General features: G+C 37.8%; 1 protein-coding gene across 1 annotated transcript; it reads left to right on the forward strand.

Moving 5' to 3' along the window:
• Positions 1-191: 191 nt before the first annotated feature.
• marchf6 (membrane-associated ring finger (C3HC4) 6) lies at positions 192-23,325 on the forward strand. The gene is made up of 26 exons (XM_079877392.1): positions 192-500; positions 1,259-1,358; positions 2,493-2,566; positions 3,920-4,063; positions 4,178-4,250; positions 4,453-4,621; positions 9,292-9,481; positions 9,583-9,644; positions 9,728-9,760; positions 9,843-9,894; positions 10,017-10,075; positions 10,178-10,258; positions 11,602-11,670; positions 11,990-12,064; positions 12,325-12,459; positions 12,546-12,665; positions 12,942-13,042; positions 14,899-15,036; positions 15,976-16,180; positions 16,284-16,353; positions 16,807-16,988; positions 17,721-17,855; positions 18,550-18,639; positions 19,387-19,519; positions 20,355-20,490; positions 21,454-23,325. Exons 1-26 carry the CDS (start codon positions 482-484, stop codon positions 21,539-21,541), a joined length of 2,733 nt encoding a protein of 910 aa, XP_079733518.1. The 5' UTR covers positions 192-481; the 3' UTR covers positions 21,542-23,325.

Below are 23,325 nucleotides of genomic sequence, written 5' to 3' on the forward strand. Positions count from 1 at the left end.
CCACAAAGCCTCTAGTATTTTATGCTCGCATTGTGCCCTGTATTCATAATAATAATCAAAGATTAAGGGTGGTATCTTAAAAATACGGTCACATAATGATGCATAACGAGTAGTCCGTATGAATATGTTCTACAATCCAGCGCAGTCACCACCGGAAAACGCTAAAAAGTGTCGTCGCGCTCTCTGCGCATGCGCGCTGCCCTGTCGTAAATCGAAACCGTAGCACTAGCAGCACACTCGGATCTAGAGGCCACAAACATGTTCATCCGAGCGTAAAATAGTCGACCAACAAGTATCTTGATCAGCGCTGTTTGTGTGCACTACACGAATAAATAGGGTCCGGTCTGAGATTATGCGGCGTTCATGCTTGGATCGATTTTGTCATGTTTAATTTTAGCGTAATTGTGAGCTGATACTGTGTTTTGCTCCGCGGTGTGTGTTATGTGTTGACTGTAAAGAGGACAGTGCGTCACCGTACAAGATGGACACTGCCGAAGAAGGTAAGCTGTCTAGACACCGAGGTTCTCTGTCTGCTGTCTATTTGTTGTTGATTTTTTAAATGCGCTTTGACAGAAGATTGTTTATCATTATGTGATTATTTAGCCGGGGCGCTCAACCAAATATGCATATTGCAAATATGCAATTGATGAGGCCTTTGCAAGCTAACGAGCTATACGCTTCCCTGCCAGCTCGGTCTTTAGCACAGCTGTCATCCTCCGAGCACGTCCAAGTAAAGATGACTTTAATATGAGTTTGACTTTACAGGATGTCATGGAAATGTTTTAAATCACATTAATCATGATACCATAGTTTTAACTTTTATCATAACAACTGTAACGTTAACTCACGCATATTTTGGCCAGGTTTAAACGCACATGAAATATGACAAATTCAACTTAGTAGGTCAGTCAAATCACGTAACGTTATTCCATCTTTGAAACACTGCAATGAGTGCTCATTCATTTTTTTAACTTTATGTGTGGAAGAGTGATAGTTGTCTCATGTTATTCATTACTATCTAGTCAAGGTTTCTACAGTTATAACAAGAGGGGGAAGAGATTGATTGGCAAGATAGCAAGTCATAATCGTGCTTGCATTGACCTAGTTTTGTTTTCAGTAAAAATTGAAAATAATAAAATCTAATAAAGTCTTCTCTCATGTTGATGTAGATTCTGGGTTTGTTGCAACATTCATATCCCGTTCATCCTCATTTAATTTGATGTGTTATTTAAAGTTATTCTGCCCTTTTTTCTGCCAGCTGATATATGTAGGGTGTGTCGATCTGAGGGAACTCAAGACAAACCACTCTACCATCCCTGTGTGTGTACTGGAAGTATTAAGTTCATCCACCAAGAATGGTAAGAGCTTTGTCTGTTCACCGATGTATTCCCTTTGCGATAACTGTTTTAATGAGATGCTTTTGGTTCAAACTATGTGAAATGTCTTCCAAAGTGTCATATTTACATGTTTCATTGTTAATTGACTTAGAAATGCTATATTAGAAGTAACATTCAATGACGAAACCTGGTTCATCATGACTAAAGTCACTTTGTTATTAGTTTATTGTGAGTGCAATAAAATTCAGAAGATGTAATTTGAGCAGTTATCTACACTGAACCTTATGTCCTGCAGTAATAATTCTAGGTCTCCTACTCAAGGATGAGTCCGTAATGGCAAAAAATGGGACAGCGTGAAATTGAAAACCACTTGCAATGTAAGAAGGGGTTCAAAGCTCTGATCTGACAAAGGCATTGCTGTTCATTATTAAGCTTACAAGTCAACAAAAGCAGGCATTAAGAATCGTTAGGATGATTTTGATTATTAGAAAGCTCAAAAGAACAGCATTTATTTGAAATGTCTTTACTGTCACTTTTGATCAATATAATGCATCCTTGCTGAACAATATTAGATTTTTTTTTTAAATGAATTTTTTTTTTTATATATATATTTATATATATATTATATATATATATATATATATATATATATATATATTACTGATCCAAACTTTTGAACAGTAGTGTGCATATTTCAGTGGCAATAGAAAAACAAACCTGAAACCAGGGTTTTAGGTGTATTGCACTGAATGAGAACCAGTTGAGGAATTTTTGTAACAGAAATCGCACAATTTTGGCATTTCTTTCTAGAACAGAACAACTGGCAGTAGATCATTGCCACTGATACCGATATATAGGTTATCCTTTCTATTGGGGCTAGTTCATTTTGTTAGGCTTCGTGTTCAAAAGTTGTTGTTTTTTTTTGTTATTTTTGGTTACTGAATAGAAAGAGCCAGCAACACCCATTTGTCTAAATGACAAGCTGTAACTTCTGAGCTCAGGGGGCCTCATCAATGTAACGGTAAACCCAACTATGGAGTTCCAGCTGTTGTTATTCTTCCCCTGTGTAAATGGGAAATGAAGCTGGATTTCCAGTGCTTTTTCACACACGTCAGATCATCAGCCTCATGCCTGCTTCCTTTTGTGTTTTCACAGCTTGGTGCAGTGGCTTAAACACAGCAGAAAAGAGTACTGCGAATTATGCAAGCACAGATTTGCTTTCACACCAAGTAAGTAAACCCCTCTCATTACATTCTTCAGGAGAGTTAAAGCCAAAGCTCTATATAGTCAGAACGGCCTCAAATGGCCTGTTCAATAGCAGTGATTGTGTGCTTCAGAGCGATAGGGTTCTATGGGTTGAGTCATGTGATTTAAAAGCACGGCACTCGTGTTGTCTGACGTAGATATTTGCTGAGGTGAAACAAGGTTTTTATACCCAGGCCCCAGAGTGAGTCATTGTTGCATGGCTTTTGGGCTTTACTACAATGAAGATGTCATAATTGAGTTTTGGGCTATGTTTTACAAAAGCATTACAAATTTAAACACAGGCACTTTGGGAACCATTAGTTCCAGTTTCTTGCACTGTGTTATTTTACACACATACAGCTCATGATCCAGTGTGTAAGAGCGGCTGAGTTTACAGAAAATGATGCTCCCCATGAACTCATCTCTTTTTAGGTTGCTTATAACACGCATTCGGGGTCAGAAAATGCTTCTGCCTTCCTAAATTTGTAATGAAAAGTGCTGTCGTCAATTAAAGAGAAGGTTTTTGGGGTCCGTGTGGTTTTCTGCCGCAAAGCTTGATGGTTTAATGTTCGAAAATTCAGAAATTAAGAGAACCATAAAAACGCAGTTTGGAAAATGGATTCACGGTGTACTTGCTCATTATATAAATTTTGTACATTTTGAACACCAAAAAAGTAACGTACTGCAGCTTTAATAAAAAAATACAATCATTATTATTAAGAAATTTTTTTTTTCTTGAATGCTCTTTTATATTACAGTGAAATATTACAATGGTAATATTTCTTACTTTGTTTATTATTATTTGGTAATAATTATTATGATGTTATTGTCATTAATATATAACATTTTTGGACAAGCCCTACAAAAAAACAATAAAAAAATGTCTCCCCCAAAATCGTGCAGCCCATGCTCAAGTGATACATAACCTTAGATGCTGTATCGTTGTTAACATTTTTTGTCTGCTCTCAAATGTTCCCATCTGTGTTTATATAGACATAATTTATGTAGACATAATTGTTGTTTTGATTCTCAAGTTTTTGATTACATACTTGAGACACTTCTGCTTCTTCTGTACTTCTGTTTGTAGAGTTATGGTTTTGAGGCATTTCAGAGACATGATCTGAGAGCAAGATGTGTATTAAACATCTGTGAAAATAACCTAGTAATCAAAACAAGCAAAGGATTTTGAGCATCTTAAATTTATATAAAATCAGTTTAAAATCCATATTTCTCAGTACTGAATGCTACACTTCCACTAATTTATGAAAAACCTTTACAATGTTTATCTATGATAGATATATAAAATGTATTAAAGTCTTCATCTCTTTTCCTTTCAGTTTACTCTCCAGACATGCCTTCACGGCTGCCAGTGCAAGACATTTTCGCAGGACTGGTCACCAGTATAGGGACGGCAATCCGATACTGGTTTCATTACACGCTTGTTGCCTTCGCTTGGCTGGGGGTTGTACCTCTAACAGCATGTAAGTGATGCCCATAGATCACAGTCTGTTACGTTGTGAGTAGTACGTTGTCTTTTTCCATATGTTGTGCATTATTTGCTATGTTGCTCATATAATGCTCTCCTTTTCCTGTAGGTCGCATCTATAAGTGTCTGTTCACTGGATCCGTAAGCTCCCTCCTGACTCTGCCATTAGACATGCTCTCCACGTACGTACCAGACAGGAAAGCTCAAGTTTTCTTCTTAAAATATTCATTTACATTGCGAAACGGCTCATTGTGAACTCTGAGCATGATGGGTTATTTCAATCCTCGCCGCGGTCTCGGGTTTAGCTGTGGATGTGGTTGCGTGGTGAATTGTAATGGTTGGATATTTCAGAAGTGATGATCAGCGAATGTCCATCCTCTGCAGAGAGAACTTGCTGGCTGACTGCCTGCAGGGCTGCTTTGTTGTGACCTGCACCCTCTGCGCCTTCATCAGTCTGGTGTGGCTGCGGGAGCAGATTGTTCATGGTGGAGCCCCTTTATGGCTGGAGCAGAACCAGCAGCAGCCTGCCAATGCAGCAGGACCGCCCAATGAGGTAGAATATCCACACCGCTTTATCCGCTATCCGCTTGATCACCCTCAAATTTAAATAGTACAATAGTAATACACTAATAAAATTGTATAACTACACTTTCTTTTTACTTTAGTTGTCATTATTACATTACCATACCATTATTACACTACCGTTCAAAAGTTTGGGTCGTATGACTTTTTAAAAATGTTTTTGAAAGACCACCATGGCTATTATTACAATAAAATTAAATAAAAATAAATATAATATATATTTATCTCTGAGCAAGGAAAAGACAAAAACTTTCATCTTAGTGAGGAGGCGGGGCTGACCCTGTTGCTACGTATGACACAATCTTTTGAAGACTTTGACTGGTTGGTTGTCCAAGAAGGAAAAAAAAAAGAGCGATTTTAAGTATAGGGTCTACTCTCATACACACACACATTATGTATATGTATATAAAACCTTTTTTTTTTTTTTTTTTTTTTTAACCATGCTGTTAATTTCCTATATTTGATTGGCTTAAGCCCTATTCTGACGGGACTAGTTTAACATGGAGAGGTGGGGTAAAGTAATTATTACCAGAGCTTCTCAGTGATTTTAGTCCCATCTGAATGTGCCATGTCAGTAGTCATTACGGACAATGTCTGTAAAGATTACGGCGACTTTTACCTTCAGTAAAAAGGTCCGGAAAAATTACCTCAGGTAATACTTATCCCGTGCGAATAGAACCGCTGTTAATATGTAGGTAAATATTCCATCATTTCCTGTTTCAAAGTAGTTTTCCACGGTTTTTCAAGCATTGGAGACGCTTGAAAAAGCATTCAGTTGTGTTCTAGGCAGTGGGACTAATCTGTGTCAAAACTCGTGTTTTCCACACACCATTCAAATCAAAAAGAAGGTCAAACGCACTTTTTAGAGGCACAGAACTTCTTTTAGCATTAGATAAGTGCCTATTACCAACATATACAATCTGATTTTATTTAATACATCTGAACGAAGCTAACTGTTTTATATATACAAAGGTGTTATATATGTATATATGTGTATATATATATATATATATATATATATGTATATGTATATGTATATGTATATATATGTATATGTATATGTATGTGTGTTTGCGCACATGATGATGATGATCAGGAAGCAACTTACTACTCACAGGATGACAGGGAGGTGACGGCAGTGTGTAAATTGAGTTACCCCTCCCACTTCTTCTAGTTTTACTGAGATATCTCATCCCGTGCGAATTGGCCATTATTATCACAGACGTCCTGTAGTAAAATTACATTACCCCACCTCTCCATGTTAAACTAGTCCCCTCCGAATAGGGCTTTAGAATGATAACAATTGTTCCACTCTTTCCTATATTCATAAATGCAGTTTTTTGAGCCTGCAAGGTGGGAATGTCCAGTGGAAACGAAATGAACTGCAACACAATGAAAGGTTCTGAAATTGTTTGTGTGATCACTCCGCGTACAGAAGGTTGTGACAAACCCAAATCATCACTGCTGCATTGTTGCATTTTCCCAGTTGCCAAATATCTTAAAGGAGAACTCCGGTCAATTTTAACATTGAGCTCATTTTTTTGTACATTTGGAGTGCTGTCAATACAGGGAACAACGACAAAAATCGGTGTTGCCTACACCGAGTTATTCTATTTTTAAAATTTGCACCCTGTTGACTTCAATGGGGCAAGTACTAAACCTGCTTTTAGCCTCTTAACATCCTTGATGTGTCATTACAAGTGCACAGAAAATGTGAGTGATTCCTTCTGAGTGAACACGACTGAATCTGACTGCAGTAGATGTGAAAGATATGTATAAAAATTGTTATTTAAGCCAGCGCAAATACCTGTGTTTACATCCTGTTTTTCGGTTGAAGTCCAAAGTAGTCGATTGCCGAGTTCACGCGCATAGGTTTAGTTACCTATGATCACGCGCGTGAACTCGGCAATCGATTACTTTGGACTTCAACCGAAAAACAGGATGTAAACACAGGTATTTGCCCTGGCTTAAATAACATAATTTTTATACATATCTTTCACATCTACTGCAGTCAGATTCAGTCGTGTTCACTCAGAAGGAATCACTCACATTTTCTGTGCACTTGTAATGACACATCAAGGATGTTAAGAGGCTAAAAGCAGGTTTAGTACTTGCCCCATTGAAGTCAACAGGGTGCAAAATTTAAAAATAGAATAACTCGGTGTAGGCAACAGCGATTTTTGTCGTTGTTCTCTGTATTGACAGCACTCCAAATGTACAAAAAAATGAGCTCAATGTTAAAATTGACCGGAGTTCTCCTTTAATGTAGTGATTACTTTCATTTCTGGCGCTATGGCATTTCTGCGCTGTGTCGGAGATGTTAGCATGTCTCTAATAAGGTCTGTCACGAACATGATCCCTGCACGATCTAATCTATAGCGTCTTATTAACTCACTGTCATCCATTGTCTGCAATAGAGGTAGACCAATTCATCGGTTTTGCCGATATATCGTACCGATAGTTGATTGGTGGAACTATCAAAAATCCACACCGATAGTTTTTCCGGGTTGCGCCTGTTGCTGGATTGGCTGACCCCTAATTTCCACCAACTGTGGAATGGCGGCGGAGTCAATAGGTTTCCATTAAAGTCAATGTGTGTATTTTCACTGACTGCGGAACGGCTGCGTTCCGACTCCGGCGATCCGCAGCCCTCCGGAGCAGATTCACAGAGCTTCTATTTTATAATAGAATTAGGAATAGAATTCTATAAAATTAGGGGTTATATTGCGCGATCATACGTGAATTTCATACGTATCATATGCAACAAATCCGGACCTGGTGGGTATTGAAGGACGGCGCAGCACGGAGCCAATATGCAGCCGTTCCGCAGTTGGTGGAAATCCGGGGTGAGAAGTGTGCACAGTCATTACATAGTATGAGAGCGCTGAGAAGAGACTGCTGGCATTATACAGAGCGAGAGCGGCCTCTAAAAACTATCACTGACTGAGTTGTTTACGTTAACACGTGCGGCTGATGCGCGCTGCACGAAGATCACACATCATACGGAGAGCGCTGACACTTCAGATGCGCATTTAAAACACAGACAGCGAAATGGTATGAATACAGAACACTAAAGTACATATTGCCATGTCATTTATAAAGTAATTAATTTTTTGACTAAATGCTGCATTAGCAGAGAAAGAACAGAAGTATGTTTGCTGTCGAGTCTGAGAGGAATAACAGTAGCTAGTGACTACCTCAAGCGGTTAAAACAATGTGACAAAAACACACGCAATCCTGACCCAAATGTTTTGTCGCAGTTGTTACCATCTATTTCCTTTCGCTTATATCCAGCTGGTAACTTTTATGCATTCATTAGCCGGCGAAGTTTAATATTTAAAGCTAGTGACATGATTGCTTTCTCAACATTGAAATGTTCATGTAGCCGACAGAAACATAAACAAATCAGAAACGCATTCGATTTCAGTTATTGTTTTTATCACTACAATACATATTGTTATTTTGATTAGATAATCATCCAGTGTTCTAAAAATAGACGCAAATAAACTGAGAGACTATACATGTAATATAGGTGTACATTAATGTAAAGACACATTTGACCTGTAATATTTTAATGTTTCAATTATTTTCTGTAGAGTTCATTCTGTTGAACTTCTCATTTTGATATATTCATATTTATATATTTATTTCATTTAGCACATTTCAGTTCAGCACTGTTTTACTTGGAGTGTTATGTTTGTTTTTAATCCCAATATCCATTAAAAAAATATTGGTTGAATAATCGGTTATCGGCATGTACGGTCAAACCTAAATATCGGTATCTGTAAAATCCACTATCGGTCGACCTCTAGTCTGCAACACATTTCTTCTCCTTCATCTTTCTGCAATTATCTCCTCTGCTAAAGAAACTCTCAAGCCTTCAAGTCCTCATCCATACTCCTAATAATTTTGACCTTAAGACCTCTTTTAAGGGTTAAGATACTTTCTGAATTACTTTTTTCTTTACTAGGATTTTTATTTAATTTTAAGAGTAAACGCCCGCATTTCTAAGAATTTTTTTTAGAATTTTGTCACTTGGAGCTACTGTTTGCATTAAAAAATTTTATGAATACGGGCCCAGATTTTTTGGCACGCTATTATGAGATGCAGAAAACATATTAGCTCAAAATATAAATGTAAATATTTTCACAGGTTCAGCCTTTTTTTATTTTTTTTTATTTTTTTTTTGGCCAAAATTTTTTATTGCCATTTTGTCATCTTCCACCTAAATTTCCACACAGGCAAGTTTTGTTTATGAACGTATATTCTCTTGGAGAGCAAAAATGACATTCCTTTTGTGGTTTATGTCAGTGAAACTTTCTGAAGCTTGATATTCTTCAGAGACCAATTATGCAGGTTGCGCCATGACCCTCTTTGTTTACTTTGCTTCCTCCTTACTGTAATTATCATTTTGTTTTGAGCACAGCACATTAGCCTGTCTGACCTTCTGTCATCTTCAAATCCCACATTATCCCCTGAAGCTCTAGAGATTGCTCTCTTACCAGAATAGTTGCTTGTTCTTTCTTGAGTTGAACCAGATGCAGTTTACTTCTTTACAAATCCTCTTATTTAGATACTCATCGTTGCCTCCAGTCAGCAGGTCGATTTTCTTCATTATCGATATAATATCTTATCCATTAGGCCCCAGGCCAGGGTAATGGAGGTGCTGAACAGCCCATGCCCGCCCCGGCTGAACCTCCAGGAGAGAACGCTGCAGCTGCTGAGGCCCCTGACCTCCCCGCTGATCCTGCGGAAGAGATGGAGCTAGATAATGAAGATGAGGAGGATGGAGGAGCTGAAGATGCGGCAGATGCTAACAATGGAGCACAGGGTACGAACGCTTTAATTAAACAAGTTAGAAACTCTCAAGTGGGTATAATTGTTGACTGGTGGTGAACTGTAGTTATAGAGTCTTGTGTGCATTCTGTACAGATGATATGAACTGGAATGCTCTGGAATGGGATCGGGCAGCTGAAGAGCTGACTTGGGAAAGGGTGAGACTGGTGTGCCATATATTGTACGTCATACCAAAATCTTTCAGAGAAACATTAAACCTGTTCTTCCCCTTTTTTTCCAGATGCTTGGGCTTGATGGGTCCCTGGTTTTCCTGGTAAGTCATTATACGTGTGTCTCAATAAACATCTCATTCAAGAGAGCAAAAAAATCAATGGATTTTTTTGTTGTTGCTATAGGAGCATGTGTTCTGGGTGGTCTCACTCAACACACTCTTCATCCTGGTGTTTGGTAAGCATAGCTGCATTTTTGTTTCAATAAAATTATAACATGCATTCAATAATGTTCAGAAAAATGAAAACTATATGTTCTCCAAATACAAACTTCAACTCTTAAAATCAACTCTTTTTAAGCTTTCTGTCCTTACCACATTGGCCACTTCTCAGTGGTTGGACTTGGTTTTGAAGAATATGTGAGTATCAGATTCATTTTAGGTCCTTTTTTCCAGCTTGATTGAAAGATTTTAATGTAAACATGGTTTCAACATTGACAACAATCTCTCATCTGTTTACAGGTTCGTGCCTCACACTTTGAGGGTCTCATCACCACTATAGTTGGATATGTCCTTTTAGCCATCACACTCATCGTGTGTCATGTATCCTTTCACACTCAGAAACACCTGGAATAAAACAATCCCAATCAACGTAACTAGCCAGCACTGGTTTACATAAGCCGCTTTCCGACCGGAGGAACCTTTTCACAGTTCCTAGAACTATTGGCTAAAGTACCCGGATGTCGGCGTGTTCGCACCACAGGAACTAGGAACGATTTTAGTTCAGGAACTCCATTTGTAGGAACTAATTTAGGTCCTACTTCAGAGTAGGGTCTAAACCAGCACTATAGGAACTACCCGTGACGTTAGTGTACGCTGATTGACCGAACGCACGCGGAACACCAGCACCCGCCATTTTTAAAACAGCTAGAATGTAAACACACAGATTATAGCCTATATATTTACTCCAGAAACTAACTATACAAACATGGAAAACAGTGATAGATGGGTCTCTAAACCTTTATGCTGAAGAGAAAATTCAACGCAACTTTGATGGGACCAAGCCAAACATGATTATGTTTATCTGCCCAGCTAGCAACACTGGACATCAACCACACGGCATAGGCTAATAATCTTTTTTCATATACTGTCTACTTTCTATAACAGTTCTATCTAATAAGATATTAAACAGTATTGTTAGACAGATTGCTAACTAATAAACACAGAGAATGCGAGCATTGTTTGCTCTGGCGTTCTCAGCGCCGCCAAAATAAAGGTCCGTCGCGCCGTCAAAATAAAAGTCACCGTGCTTGCGTCACTCCCTTACCCCTCCTACCAGTTCCTATGGCCACTTGGCCAGTGCGAACGCAAACAGCAAAACCGAGTTTGGGGGAGAGTAGTTCTTAGAACTATTTAGAAGTGGACAGTTCCTAGAACTAAGTTCCTATAACTACTTGGTCGGAAAGCGCCTATAGTCTTTAAGACCAGGAAATTGCACAACAATTTAGTTGAATCAACTTTCAAGACATAAAATTTCAGTAACATTAATGTTGTGGTCACATTTACCACTGTTCGGCAAATCTTTGTGGGCAGAATCCAGTCATTTTTATAGGAATACATGCAGTTTGGAATTTCCCAAGCAGATTCTGCATTGGGTTAAATTTCATCATATGAATTAATTTGCAGAAAGCTGCTAGGTTTGAAAGTGACTTCTGTCTGAGCTGTTCTGCGTACATCACTACACTATTGACAGTGGACCTTTTTGCTCGCAATATTTGACAGAAATTTCGCTAATGTGACCGCACATTAACTCAGAATCATATCTGTTTAGTAACCATAGTGATTTCAGTTAGGGTCTTGTTTACAACATTGAACTTCTCATATCTTAAGATGGGAAGTCTCTGTAATACGGCCCTTGATGTTCCTTTCCTTAATTCAGATCTCAGGGATTAGCAGCGCTGGTGAGATTTCAAAGATCACGCCGCTTGTTAGGAGTCTGCTACATTGTGGTAAAGGTCAGTTATATCAGCAGTTTGCATGTGCTGTTTGCTAAACTTGAGTCATTTGAAAGGGCGAGAACAATGACTTAATCTTAGTGCGCAACACTGGTTGCAACAACTGGTTTTGAATAAGCTCTTTGGGTTTTACCTTAATGCTGTGTTTTCAGTCATGCTAATGCTATAATTAGTTCACATTATCTAAGCTTAGATTACAGGCTTGGGCCTAATACACCTACAGTATGTATGCAACTATGTGTGTGTTCATATGTCTTATATTAGCTTACTGGTTTAATAGCAGTACTTTGAGTCTAATATTAAATTATCTTTCTTCCAGGTGTCTCTTCTAGTAGTTGTAGAGATTGGCGTGTTCCCCCTCATCTGTGGATGGTGGCTTGATATCTGCTCTCTGGTATTTAGTTTCATTTTATCATACTAATTTAAGGTGCACTCAGTTATTTTTGTTCATGTTGCCCCAATGTAACCAGACCATGTTGGTCTAATAACTGGAGAAAGTCAGTTATCATTCCCATTCATTCATCTTCAGTGTCAGTGATCTGCTTAATTTTTTTGGTAAGTTTTTGGTAAGTTTAGTTTAGGAACCTTAACCTTAGTGTTTGTCATACAGTAAAGGAAATGTTTTTTGTTTTTTTTTATCTACCTGTTTTGTAGGAAATGTTTGATGCCTCATTGAAAGACAGAGAGTTGAGTTTTGAATCCGCACCAGGAACCACCATGTTCCTTCACTGGCTGGTGGGGATGGTCTACGTCTTCTATTTCGCCTCTTTTATTCTCCTGCTCAGAGAGGTGAGCATTTCTGTATCAGTTTAACCATACAGTAGATATTTCAGGAAACGTTTGGGAAATTTAGATGCTGTTCCTTTATCTCTCAGGTACTAAGGCCTGGAGTCTTGTGGTTTCTCAGAAATCTGAACGATCCTGATTTTAACCCAGTGCAGGAAATGATTCACCTACCAATATACAGACACCTGAGACGATTCATACTATCAGTGGTGAGTAAATTTTGCACTTTTTTTTTGAGACTGTATCCTATTGGAGCCCTTAAATTAGGTGGAAACCATATTTAATTGCTTTTGCAAGCAAATGTAAAATTTCTCGAGGGAACAATAGTTTTGCAAGAAAAGGTAAAAGTTTTGCGAGCAAACTAAATATATTAATTTAAATATTTTTCCTCCTGTATAATCCTTCCCATTACCGTGTCTCCTTAGACGTTCTGTACTTTTGTGGATTCCATGGTCTTGAATGAAAAGTCTTTGCTCTCTTTTCAGGTTGTGTTTGGCTCAATCGTTCTTCTCATGTTGTGGCTTCCTATCCGGATAATCAAACACATCTTCCCATCATTTCTTCCCTACAATGTGATGCTTTACAGGTAAATGAGATGTATTTCCACCTCAGTAGTCTTAAACTTGAATGTTCCTTGTGATAATTGCCTAAACTTTTGGGGGAAACAGATTCAGAGTTTGAGGGCAAGTGTCGTTTGGTGCTTTTGCTTGTTTTACTGTATAAATTTGGTCAGAGATTATAAGTTATAAATATACCGATATTTAGGTTAGAAGCAAAGTTCTCTCTTCATGTGACATCATGTTTAAAAGAAAGGGCCATAAATATGAAGTGCTAATTATTGCTGTCATCATGGCAGACCTTTGCTTCGTTACCTAATGAGTGCCAGGACTCTCTGTAGTGTCAGGTGGGCCTGTTGCATCATTTGGAAGGTGTATTACACCTGATGTCATCATTCCCAGAATCCCAGCTGACCTTACTTCAGTTTGATCTTGCAGAGAGCTGGTAATACTGGTGTCCACAACAATAATGCCATTAAAAGTCCCTTCACTCTGTGTTTGTGTATTTTACCCTATGTAACCTTTCTTGTTCTCATAGCAACGCTGAGCTTTACATTCGTCACTATGAGAGTACTTTGAACAGCTGTAGTGTTTGTTGGGGCACTGACTCTGTGGAAAGAGGCCATTGGGGTTTTTTAAATATTGTCTGAATGACTGAGAAAGCTGATGTTTGGATTTCTAAACCTGCATGACTTTTTTTCTTCTGTGGAACACAAAGAAGATATTTTGATTTAAGGTTTCAACTTTTTTTTTTGTATGCAGTGAATGTCAGTGCAGTCCAAAACAGCATTGTACCGCACAGACTTGTATTGACAAAAAACAACAACACAGACATTCTTCAAAATATCCTCTTGTGTTAAAGAAAAAGTGTCATACAAATTTGCAGTGGTGTTTTTAGTTTTAATGCTACATAACATCCTGTACCCTCTTTGTCCTGTACAAGCAGTTTAACTCCTCAGGTTACCTCTGGAATATCTAATAAGTTTTTAGAATGGTTTTCGTTTTATGAGTAGAATAAAAGGCTGTTCAGAGTTCACACCAAAGACAATAACTATATTACTATATTGATAACTGTAATTTTAAAGTTTTCATAATCATTCTAATTCTATGAGAATAGGGAAGCCCACACCACAACTATAATCATAACGGCATTTATAGTTGGAGTAACTTTCAGAATGATTTTTTTTTTTTTTTTTTTAGCTGATTTATGATAAAAACATTGTCGGCCAATCAGAATCCACCTACTTAAAAGAGCTTGAGCATTTAAAGCAGAAGACAACATATTTGCAGCAAGTTTTGGAATAAACAGAACATTATCAAGCATTGGTGTGGAGTATAGTTATCATTTTAGTTATATTTACAGTTATTGTTCTTTGTGTGAATGGTCCTTAAAGTATGTGGTTAACCATTACTTGAAAAAACATTTTGTTCTACAACAAATGACACTGTTATACCTCAATTTTGAAATTGTGTGCTTTAAAAGCAGCAACAAGTTGCTACATAAAGACCACAGCGGTTATCGAATGAATTACACAACAACAAGCTCATGCGCACATAAAAGGGGCAGTAGTCTAAGTTCTATTTTTAAATGTTTATATTCAAGAATTGAAAGGATTAAATTGAATAACTATTTCACACCATGACTTTTAGACAAGTTTATTTTAAGACAGCCAAATGAAAAATGCCACAGATCTAGAATGATGACTCCCAGGGTATTTTATTCTTAAAACCAATTAGATATTCCATAGGGAAGTGTTTAGCCTTATTGGTGGCCTACAAATTGATGCCATTCCTGAACAGCACTATTGCTGAGTGAAAACAGTGATGCCAGTATTTTATATAGAATTGTTCTGACTTCCTCTCTCTCTCTCTCACTTTCTTTCAGCGACGCTCCAGTGAGTGAGCTGTCTCTGGAGTTGCTGTTATTGCAGGTTGTTCTTCCTGCTCTGTTGGAACAGGGACATACACGACAGTGGCTCAAAGGTCTGGTACGAGCCTGGACTGTGACCGCTGGCTACTTACTGTGAGTCTCACATACATATTTACCCTGTTGCCCATTACGTCCGATAACCTAGTGAACTGAAATGACTTTTCCTGATTCTCTCTGTGTTGTCCTAAAAAAAAATCACTGGTACTGAACTTTGTGTTAGGGCAGCACGATTATGACATTCTAATTGTTGAATATTTCTGTTGATGTTATAATAGCAGTTATTACTTCATGAAATGTCATTCCATTATAATTAACTCTTTCCCTGCCATTGACAAGTTATCTCATCATTCATGATATAACCCTTCCCTGCCAATGAGTTTTTACGGCTTTCCGTGTTATCACTGTTATAAGGTAGGGAGCACTATTACGCATCTCCTTAATGAGTACTGTATATCCAGAAGAGAAGAAAAAAGCAATCTCATATGTAAGCAGATGCATATGAAAATAAACTGCATAAAAATCAAAATGGCCTAATGTTACTGAATGAAATGAATGAATGAAACTGAATGAAGTGCTGTAGGACTGTGAAGGTTTGGGGGTGTTGATGGACTCGATCCACCCCATCTATGTTTTGATCATCTTTTTTTTTTTGTTTAAAAGCAGAGGGTCTGTTATTTCTTTTGATATATTGTATGTTCAGATACTCATACAAGAAAATATTCTGGTGGCCATGAAACGTTTGTGAAAATGACCAAAAACGCTGGCGGTGGCTGGTAACTTGGCAACTGGCGGAGAAAGAGTTGATTTAAACTGTCAATTAAATATTCACTCAACTGCTTGAGCCACGCAGTTCAACATGAGTTCACTAACAGTCCATGTGCAGAGTTCTGCACTTTACAAATACAAAATAAGTTAAGCTGTCCACATCGCAGAATAAATCTCTAATTTACATTGTGCCTTCACCTTTCTTGAATTTCTTGAATCTTGAAGTCATAATGATAATCTCGATCAACTTGGTGCCACACCTTTTAGAGACTTGCACTCTTACTTGCTGGGAGACCAGGAAGACAATGAGAACAATGCCAACCAGCAAGCCAACAACATCAACCAGCAGGCCCGTAACAATGCCATTCCTGTGGTGGGAGAAGGTCTGCACGCTGCCCACCAGGCCATACTGCAGCAGGGCGGCCCAGTGGGCTTCCAGCCCTATCACCGGCCTATGAAATTCCCTCTGAGGGTACGCCAACTCTGTCTTGTATACTTTATATCCTTTAGTGTATGTCATGATTTTTTAGATTAATGGTGTTTAATGTTTATTTTCCTCTTTATGCCCCCTATAGATTGTGTTGCTGATTTTGTTCATGTGCTTGACACTGCTTTTGGCCAGCTTGGTGTGTCTCACATTACCAGGTGAGATCCAAACAAATTGGGGTTTCTGATCATTTACTCACCCTAATTGCTTTCTTCCATGTGACAAAAGGAAGTTTAAAGAATTGTTTGCACTTTAGTTTGTCCTAAAGTGGACATTAATTACAATGATGAGCTTTGATGAAAAGGGACCAGTGAATAAGACTTAAAGCACATTAGTCTTAGACCTTTTTAATGAGCAGTTTGTGAAGTTTGAAGATTCAGTCCCTATTACTTGTAATTGCATGGAAAACTGTGATCAGCATGGAATAATGACAGATTTCATATTACTGATTTAACTGCATTTTTGATCAAATAAATAATTAGCTCTTATTAAATCAATGTTTTCCTTTACCTTTATTTATTCATCTTCTTTTCATATTGATATTTTTTATGCTTTCAGAGAGGGAGCATAGGTACATTTTGTCTTAATGATTTCCTCCGTGTTTATGGCAGTGTTTACTGGACGCTGGCTGATGTCTTTCTGGACGGGCAGTGCCAAGATCCATGAGCTGTACACTGCAGCATGTGGGCTGTATGTGTGCTGGCTCTCCATCAGAGCGATCACAGTGCTGTTGGCCTGGATGCCTCAGGGGCGTAGAGTAATCCTTCTCAAGGTTCAGGAGTGGACCCTCATGGTACTTAATTCATTGGTCTCATTGTGGGATAATGTGTCCCTTTTATGCTTTTTTGTAGATATTACCTTTCATGTAGTGTGTAATTTAGCTGTTTGTGAATATTTGTCATGCACTTTTGATCTTTGAAACTTTTACGAAGTTATTGTGGTATTCTGAACTGCCTGAAAGGAATCGACAGTAGTTTCAGTTTGACACCAATCTGTAACAAATTTGCATAATGCCTGCCCGTGTACAATGTCTACTTTGACCCGCCAACAAAAAAACTGTAGTTGTAGCTGAGGCCTGGAAGAGTTTGGATTGTGTTGTGCTGTCGACGTGTTGAGAAGACAAAACCACTTTGTGTGCACTTCCAAAGGAAGTGTACTGTGGCTGGAGTTGATATGGTAATACTGACTCCATTGGTACTGATCCTTGACCAAACCATTTCAGACACTGAGAAAAGGGGTGATGCTGCAATGTATACTGAAAAAAGTAAAGTGTATTTTTTTTAATTTTTTTTTAACCTTGGATGTATGTAAACCTGTTGTAGGAGAACTCCAAAATAAAATTAGGAGCATTTAAAATAGCATAATTTTAAAGGGGTAGATTAAATGTTTCCTTAAAAAATTGGGCTTATTTTACTATAACATACAGGAATTAAAAACTATTGATATTACATGTAAAGTAAACCAAATACACAGATGATTCCATAATGAAGCGCGCTGGTGATTTGTGTTTTCTGTGTGGATTCAGATTTTAAAGACACTGATTGTGGCTGTGCTGTTGGCTGGAGTGATCCCTCTGCTCTTGGGACTGCTGTTCGAGCTGGTGATTGTAGCTCCTCTCAGAGTGCCGCTGGATCAGACGCCTCTGTTTTACCCCTGGCAGGTAAAGCATGATTAGGGGTGCTGCTCTTAAAGACACAGGTCACCCAAAAATGACAAATGTATCATTTAATCACCATGTTGTTTTAGACCCGTATGACTTTCTTCTGTGGGACACAAAAGGTTCATTTGTAAAGAATTTTCTTTTTTTTCCTTCATCCCCAGTATCAAAAGTATCAATTTGTTTGACAGTGTTGACATTTGGTCACAAAGAACCAATGGCCTTTTAAAGGATATTCTTTAAAGACAAAACTTTAAAGACATTTGAAACAGGGGTGAATAAATGACAGAATTCTCAGTTTTGAGTGTTTTTTGTCAGATGCCCCTTGAGAAAAAGTTTTGATGATCCCAGTGCATAAAGTTTCACCAGTTCCACCAGGTGTATTAATGTTGTTAGATCTTTATACACAAATAGAGTTTAAAAATGACATTATTCTCATCTGACATGTCGGTATTGATCTGACCCAGCTTTTCTTTGTGCTTCTACTGTGCTCTGTTTGAGCTAATGAGCTGTGCCACTGATGAACAGGAAAACAGATTTTTGGTTGGATTTATACCAGTAGCAGGCAGTTTTTTTTAAACAAGATTCTTTTTGCCCTACTAAATTAATCCATCCTGTTTGGAGAACTTAATTTCCGCAGGCGCAAAGTTGGGCACAGAGGTATATTGACTCTTATTTGTTTTTTTATATCATCAAGGACTGGGCTTTAGGAGTGCTGCATGCCAAAATCATTGCTGCCATCACCCTCATGGGTCCCCAGTGGTGGTTGAAGACCGTTATTGAGCAGGTTAGTGGCTGTTGTTTGTCCATGATCTCTTTGGTGCTGTTACGTCTCTAGATGCTTTACTGTAGATTAGAGCTGCATGATTAATCGTTAAATTCATTCAGACACCATGCGATCTTATTCATAAACGGCAATGATTCGCCTGTGACTGTTAAACCTGGGACAAAATCACACCGAAACATTCAAATCTGTTTTTGCGCTGCTGATGAGCCAGAGAGAGTAGTTATGTATAGGAATGAAACCGTTTCACTAGCAATATTTTCAAACACAGTCTCGTTATTTCTGTGTTACAGATATTCTTATTATAATAAAACTTTTGTTTGGAATAAAAACACTGATGTCTGAGGAAGAAATCAAAATAGAGCAAATCACCTTTTGAAAGTAACTTGGTGCTTCAAATAACGATTGCATCGATTACATTTTTACACCACCAGGTGGCTACAAAGTGACTTAAAAATTTAGTTATTGAATCATTAATTTAAGAGATTTGTTCAAAAATTATGAAACAAGTGAAGTAGTCATTGAATCAATCATTCAAACCAAGTTTTGTTTTATTTGTTTTATATAATTCAGATTAATTGAACAATTTAAATAGGTTGCAGCAATTAATATTTTGTCAGAACGTCTAGTAAATTACTCTATTTTGTCAAGTTGTCTTTTCAGAATCGTGGGAGAATTGTGATCTCTGCTTGAAAGCCGCTCTACTGTAGATGGATACACACACTAACTGAATGATTTACCACTCTTTAGGTGTATGCCAATGGAATCAGGAACATTGACCTTCATTTCATCATCAGGAAGTTAGCGGCCCCGGTCATCGCTGTATTGCTGCTTTCCCTCTGCATCCCCTACGTGATTTCTGTTGGCATCGTCCCCCTTCTTGGTGGGTAGAAGCAAGACTTTTGTTAATCAAAGCTCTGTTTCTCATATACAATTTTGTATTAGACATTGTTGTATTTCGTGTACAATTTATGTTATTTATCTAAGTTTCATAAGTTTGGTGCAGTCACTGTAAATAAGATTAATTCATTCAAAAAACTAACACTTTTTATGGCATATTCCCATTTAAATAATTTAATTCTTTTTTAATTCATTTGCTTATTAATCATTTATCTATGTATGTGTAAGTTTTTTCACCATATTTATTTATTCATTCAAATGACCCCTACATATATAAAGTATAAGTTCTTAGTTTTCATTCACCCTCAATTTCACAGAACAAATGACTCGGTTGTTGCAGTTGAACATTGTTTGATTCTCATAGTTTAAAGAGGCTTCATCTCGTGGGGATCTGAGTGTCTTTAATCAATGGGGAAAAAGTTTAGTTTTGACAGATGCATTGTAAACGACTACTTGAGCTCTTTAAGTACAAAATTCCGATGATGTCTGAACAGTTAGATGCCCTTCATACTGCATATTGAAGTTGTGTAGTGGCGTTTACCATGAAGTTTGCAATAAATACCTGTTTCTTCAGGTCGAGACCTCTCTTTAGGGTTAATAAAGATCAAATCAAATCCTCATTGGCGGAGCTACCGAACATTGAGAATACACCTGGCCTTCTTGACCTTAGCCATCCAAAATAAATCTTATTTTATGTTTGTCTGCTTGAAAACCTAATTAAATCAATCAAAAACCAGTTTGATTGTTCCAGGGGTTTTCTCTCATGCTCTCATTAACCGCTCTTACCTATTCTAACCAGCTCTTGTCTCTCTGAATAGGGGTCACAATGGAGATGCAGAATTTGGTGCAGAGGAGAATCTACCCCTTCCTTCTGATGGTAGTGGTGCTGATGGGTATCCTCTCTTTCCAAATCCGACAATTCAAGCGCCTTTATGAGCACATCAAGAATGACAAGTGAGTCCTAAGCAGTAATTAACTTATGTTTTCAGAGCCAATACTTGCTTAGTGGATTACATTTTCAGGGACATTTTTTACCTTTTTGATTGGTATATCACTCATTTACTCTACCATTCAGAAGTGACAGAAAAGACGTAATGTTACAAAAAAATCTTTCTACATCAAACCATTCTGGGGGGAAAATGTATCACAGTTTCAACACAGAAATTCTAGACATTCTACTAACTATAAGTAACTTTGCAACTACATGTCAATTAACTTTCCTTGAAGTATTAGTTGACTGTCTGCTTAATATCTGCTAACTTTATTTTGATGGTCCCCGACAGACATTCTACTAAGTAACTTTGCAACTTCGTTGACTAAACCAAACCCAACCCTAACCTAACAGTCTACTAATACACTAAGGAGAGTTAGTTGACATGTAGTTACAAAGTTACTAATAGTTAGCAGACTGTCTAAACTATCGAAATATTGTAACCTTAACTGTTTTCAACATTGATAAGAAATATTTCCTGAGCAGCAAATCATCATATAATGTGAGACACTGAAGACTGGAGTAATGATACTGAAAATTCAGCTTTGCATCACGGGATTAAATTACATTTTAAATTAAAAGGTTTTGTAACATTTACTGTTTTTACTGTATTTTTTATCAAATTATGCTTGGTGAGCATAAACATTCAGAAACATAAAAAAAAAACAACGTTTGACCTAATGAAATTAAATGATTTAATTAAAGTAATCTGATTAATGATTTAATTTAATCTGTAAATTCTGGCTGTTACAAAGAAAATCTAATTAATACAGAAGTAAATATTATAGTATTGTAATATAATTTGAATAATAATACAGTTTTGGTAGCATTTTTGTCTCCGTTTTGAATAAATAATACTTACAGCCTTGTTTATCTGGGCTTTGTTTTGTTCTGATTTGACTTTTGCTCTTTATTCGTCCATGCAGGTACCTTGTTGGACAGAGACTTGTGAACTATGAACGAAAAGCTGGCAAGGCCAGCACTACCACACACAGCAGTTCAGTGCAGGAGTAAAGAGCTCGGGATTGCTTTGGAGTCACGGTTTTGTGTGTGTGTGTGTGTGTGTGTAAGTGAGCGAGCATGTTGTGAGCATGCGTGAACGACTGAATGAAACTTCCTGCTCCCTCTGCTTACCCGTGATGTGTGCGTCTATACAACCATCACGTCCGCTAAGACTCTAAAAACTGACCTCTGGCCTCTCTGACTCTGCCAGCAAAAAAAGGGCGAAAGAGCCATGTACATAAATGGGGCGAAAGAGGGAAACCCTACAGCCAACCAACCGTGGATTAAAAAGAATGTCTCGCTTCTAAAAGGAAAAGAAAACCCAGAGAAAAAACAAAACAGATTAAGTATATGTATTAATTTATTAAATCTTGTTGTTACCTTATTTGTGGAGATTTGTTTGTGGTGGGACTCGACCCACATGGTTCCTTTCATCAATCTCATGGAGAGGCCAGTCAGACTCCAGAGCTGAAATGTCTCTCGGACAAACGTCTGGGTCATAATGGAGCTGGACTGTCACATTAGTACCTTTCTTATTTATTAGTTTTGAATTTTTAATGAAATATGATCTTGAAGTTTTTGAATGAGAGGGTCTCGTTTGATTTGGTGCAATTGGCAGTGTGTCTTGCCTTCATTTCTCAATGCTTTAACCTCCCTAGTTTTATGTGCGAAGCAGAAGTGGATGGAGGCGGATTTAAAGGTTACGCAACACCCATCCGCTTCCTGTCATGTGGAAAAGAGGGAATTTCGTTTCGCCAACAGTTTGTGCGCGACTGTTGTTCAAGAAGCAGAGTCCGGATCTAGCAGACGAAGCGTAGTATGACGGTAGTGTTTATGGCTCACAGTGAGCCGCAAAGCCTACCTCTGCCTGCTAGCTCTTCGTTCAACTCTGAAAAAGCCTTTCGAGTAGCTTAGAAGACCGTATAGAGTGCTAATTGCGTCAGTGGTTGAGCTAGCATATTTGTCGACCGTTGTATGTCTGTCTTGTGCTCAGCATGGCCTAGCAACACTTCCTCATAGATGTAACTCTGGCACGTACACAGGTTGTTGCACTTTTTTTAATTAAAAAAGCATTTTTTTAAGAGCAGCAATAGTTCAGAAACCCTTTAGACCAAAATGTTAAGTCCTCACTCTATAATTCATCAAACTGATCGGATTTCAGTCGAAACGTGTGGTTTATGATTCTTGCTTCGATTTGTTAGAAGAGAAGTCTTTTTCGTGTCTAGGTAAGGAGGAGATCCTCAACAACACATTTGTAAATAGTGTAACTTTTCAATTCTTTGTGTATGTTTTTCTCCATTTCAGATTTGCCGCGTCTGTTACAGGTTCACGATTCCCGCAGAATTTGTCTCAGACGGCTTTAGAGATAGTGTTAATCAGCGCTGAGATTCTATAAGTGACCTTATAGTATCTTATTACACTGAAACTGGATACTGTATGCTTCTTGATAGCTTGCGCTCCTCTGAAAGGAAAATGTTCTATTTTTATATGTGCAACTAGTGACACCGTTTTCATGTTTGATCAGCCATTGATTTGATATCCTCTTTAAGTTTTCTGAGGTCAGCTAGAATCCAGGGAAAAAAGGGTAGTGGTCCAGCACTAAACACTGTCGTGTCTGGTTTACTAAGCCTTTTCATAGCATGTTTGTGTGAGAAGTATTCAGTATTTCTGAATGTTTTCAAACCTCCTGCTAGGAGGCTCTCGCTGTAACAATTACTTTCTCATAATGGCAGACAATTTTTTTTTTTTTTTTGTTGAAAACTTTTATTACAAATATTAAATCACAAAGTGTGGTA

The sequence above is a fragment of the Squalius cephalus genome (assembly GCF_949319135.1).
Source record: "Squalius cephalus genome assembly, chromosome: 7".
Classification (NCBI taxonomy): domain Eukaryota; kingdom Metazoa; phylum Chordata; class Actinopteri; order Cypriniformes; family Leuciscidae; genus Squalius; species Squalius cephalus.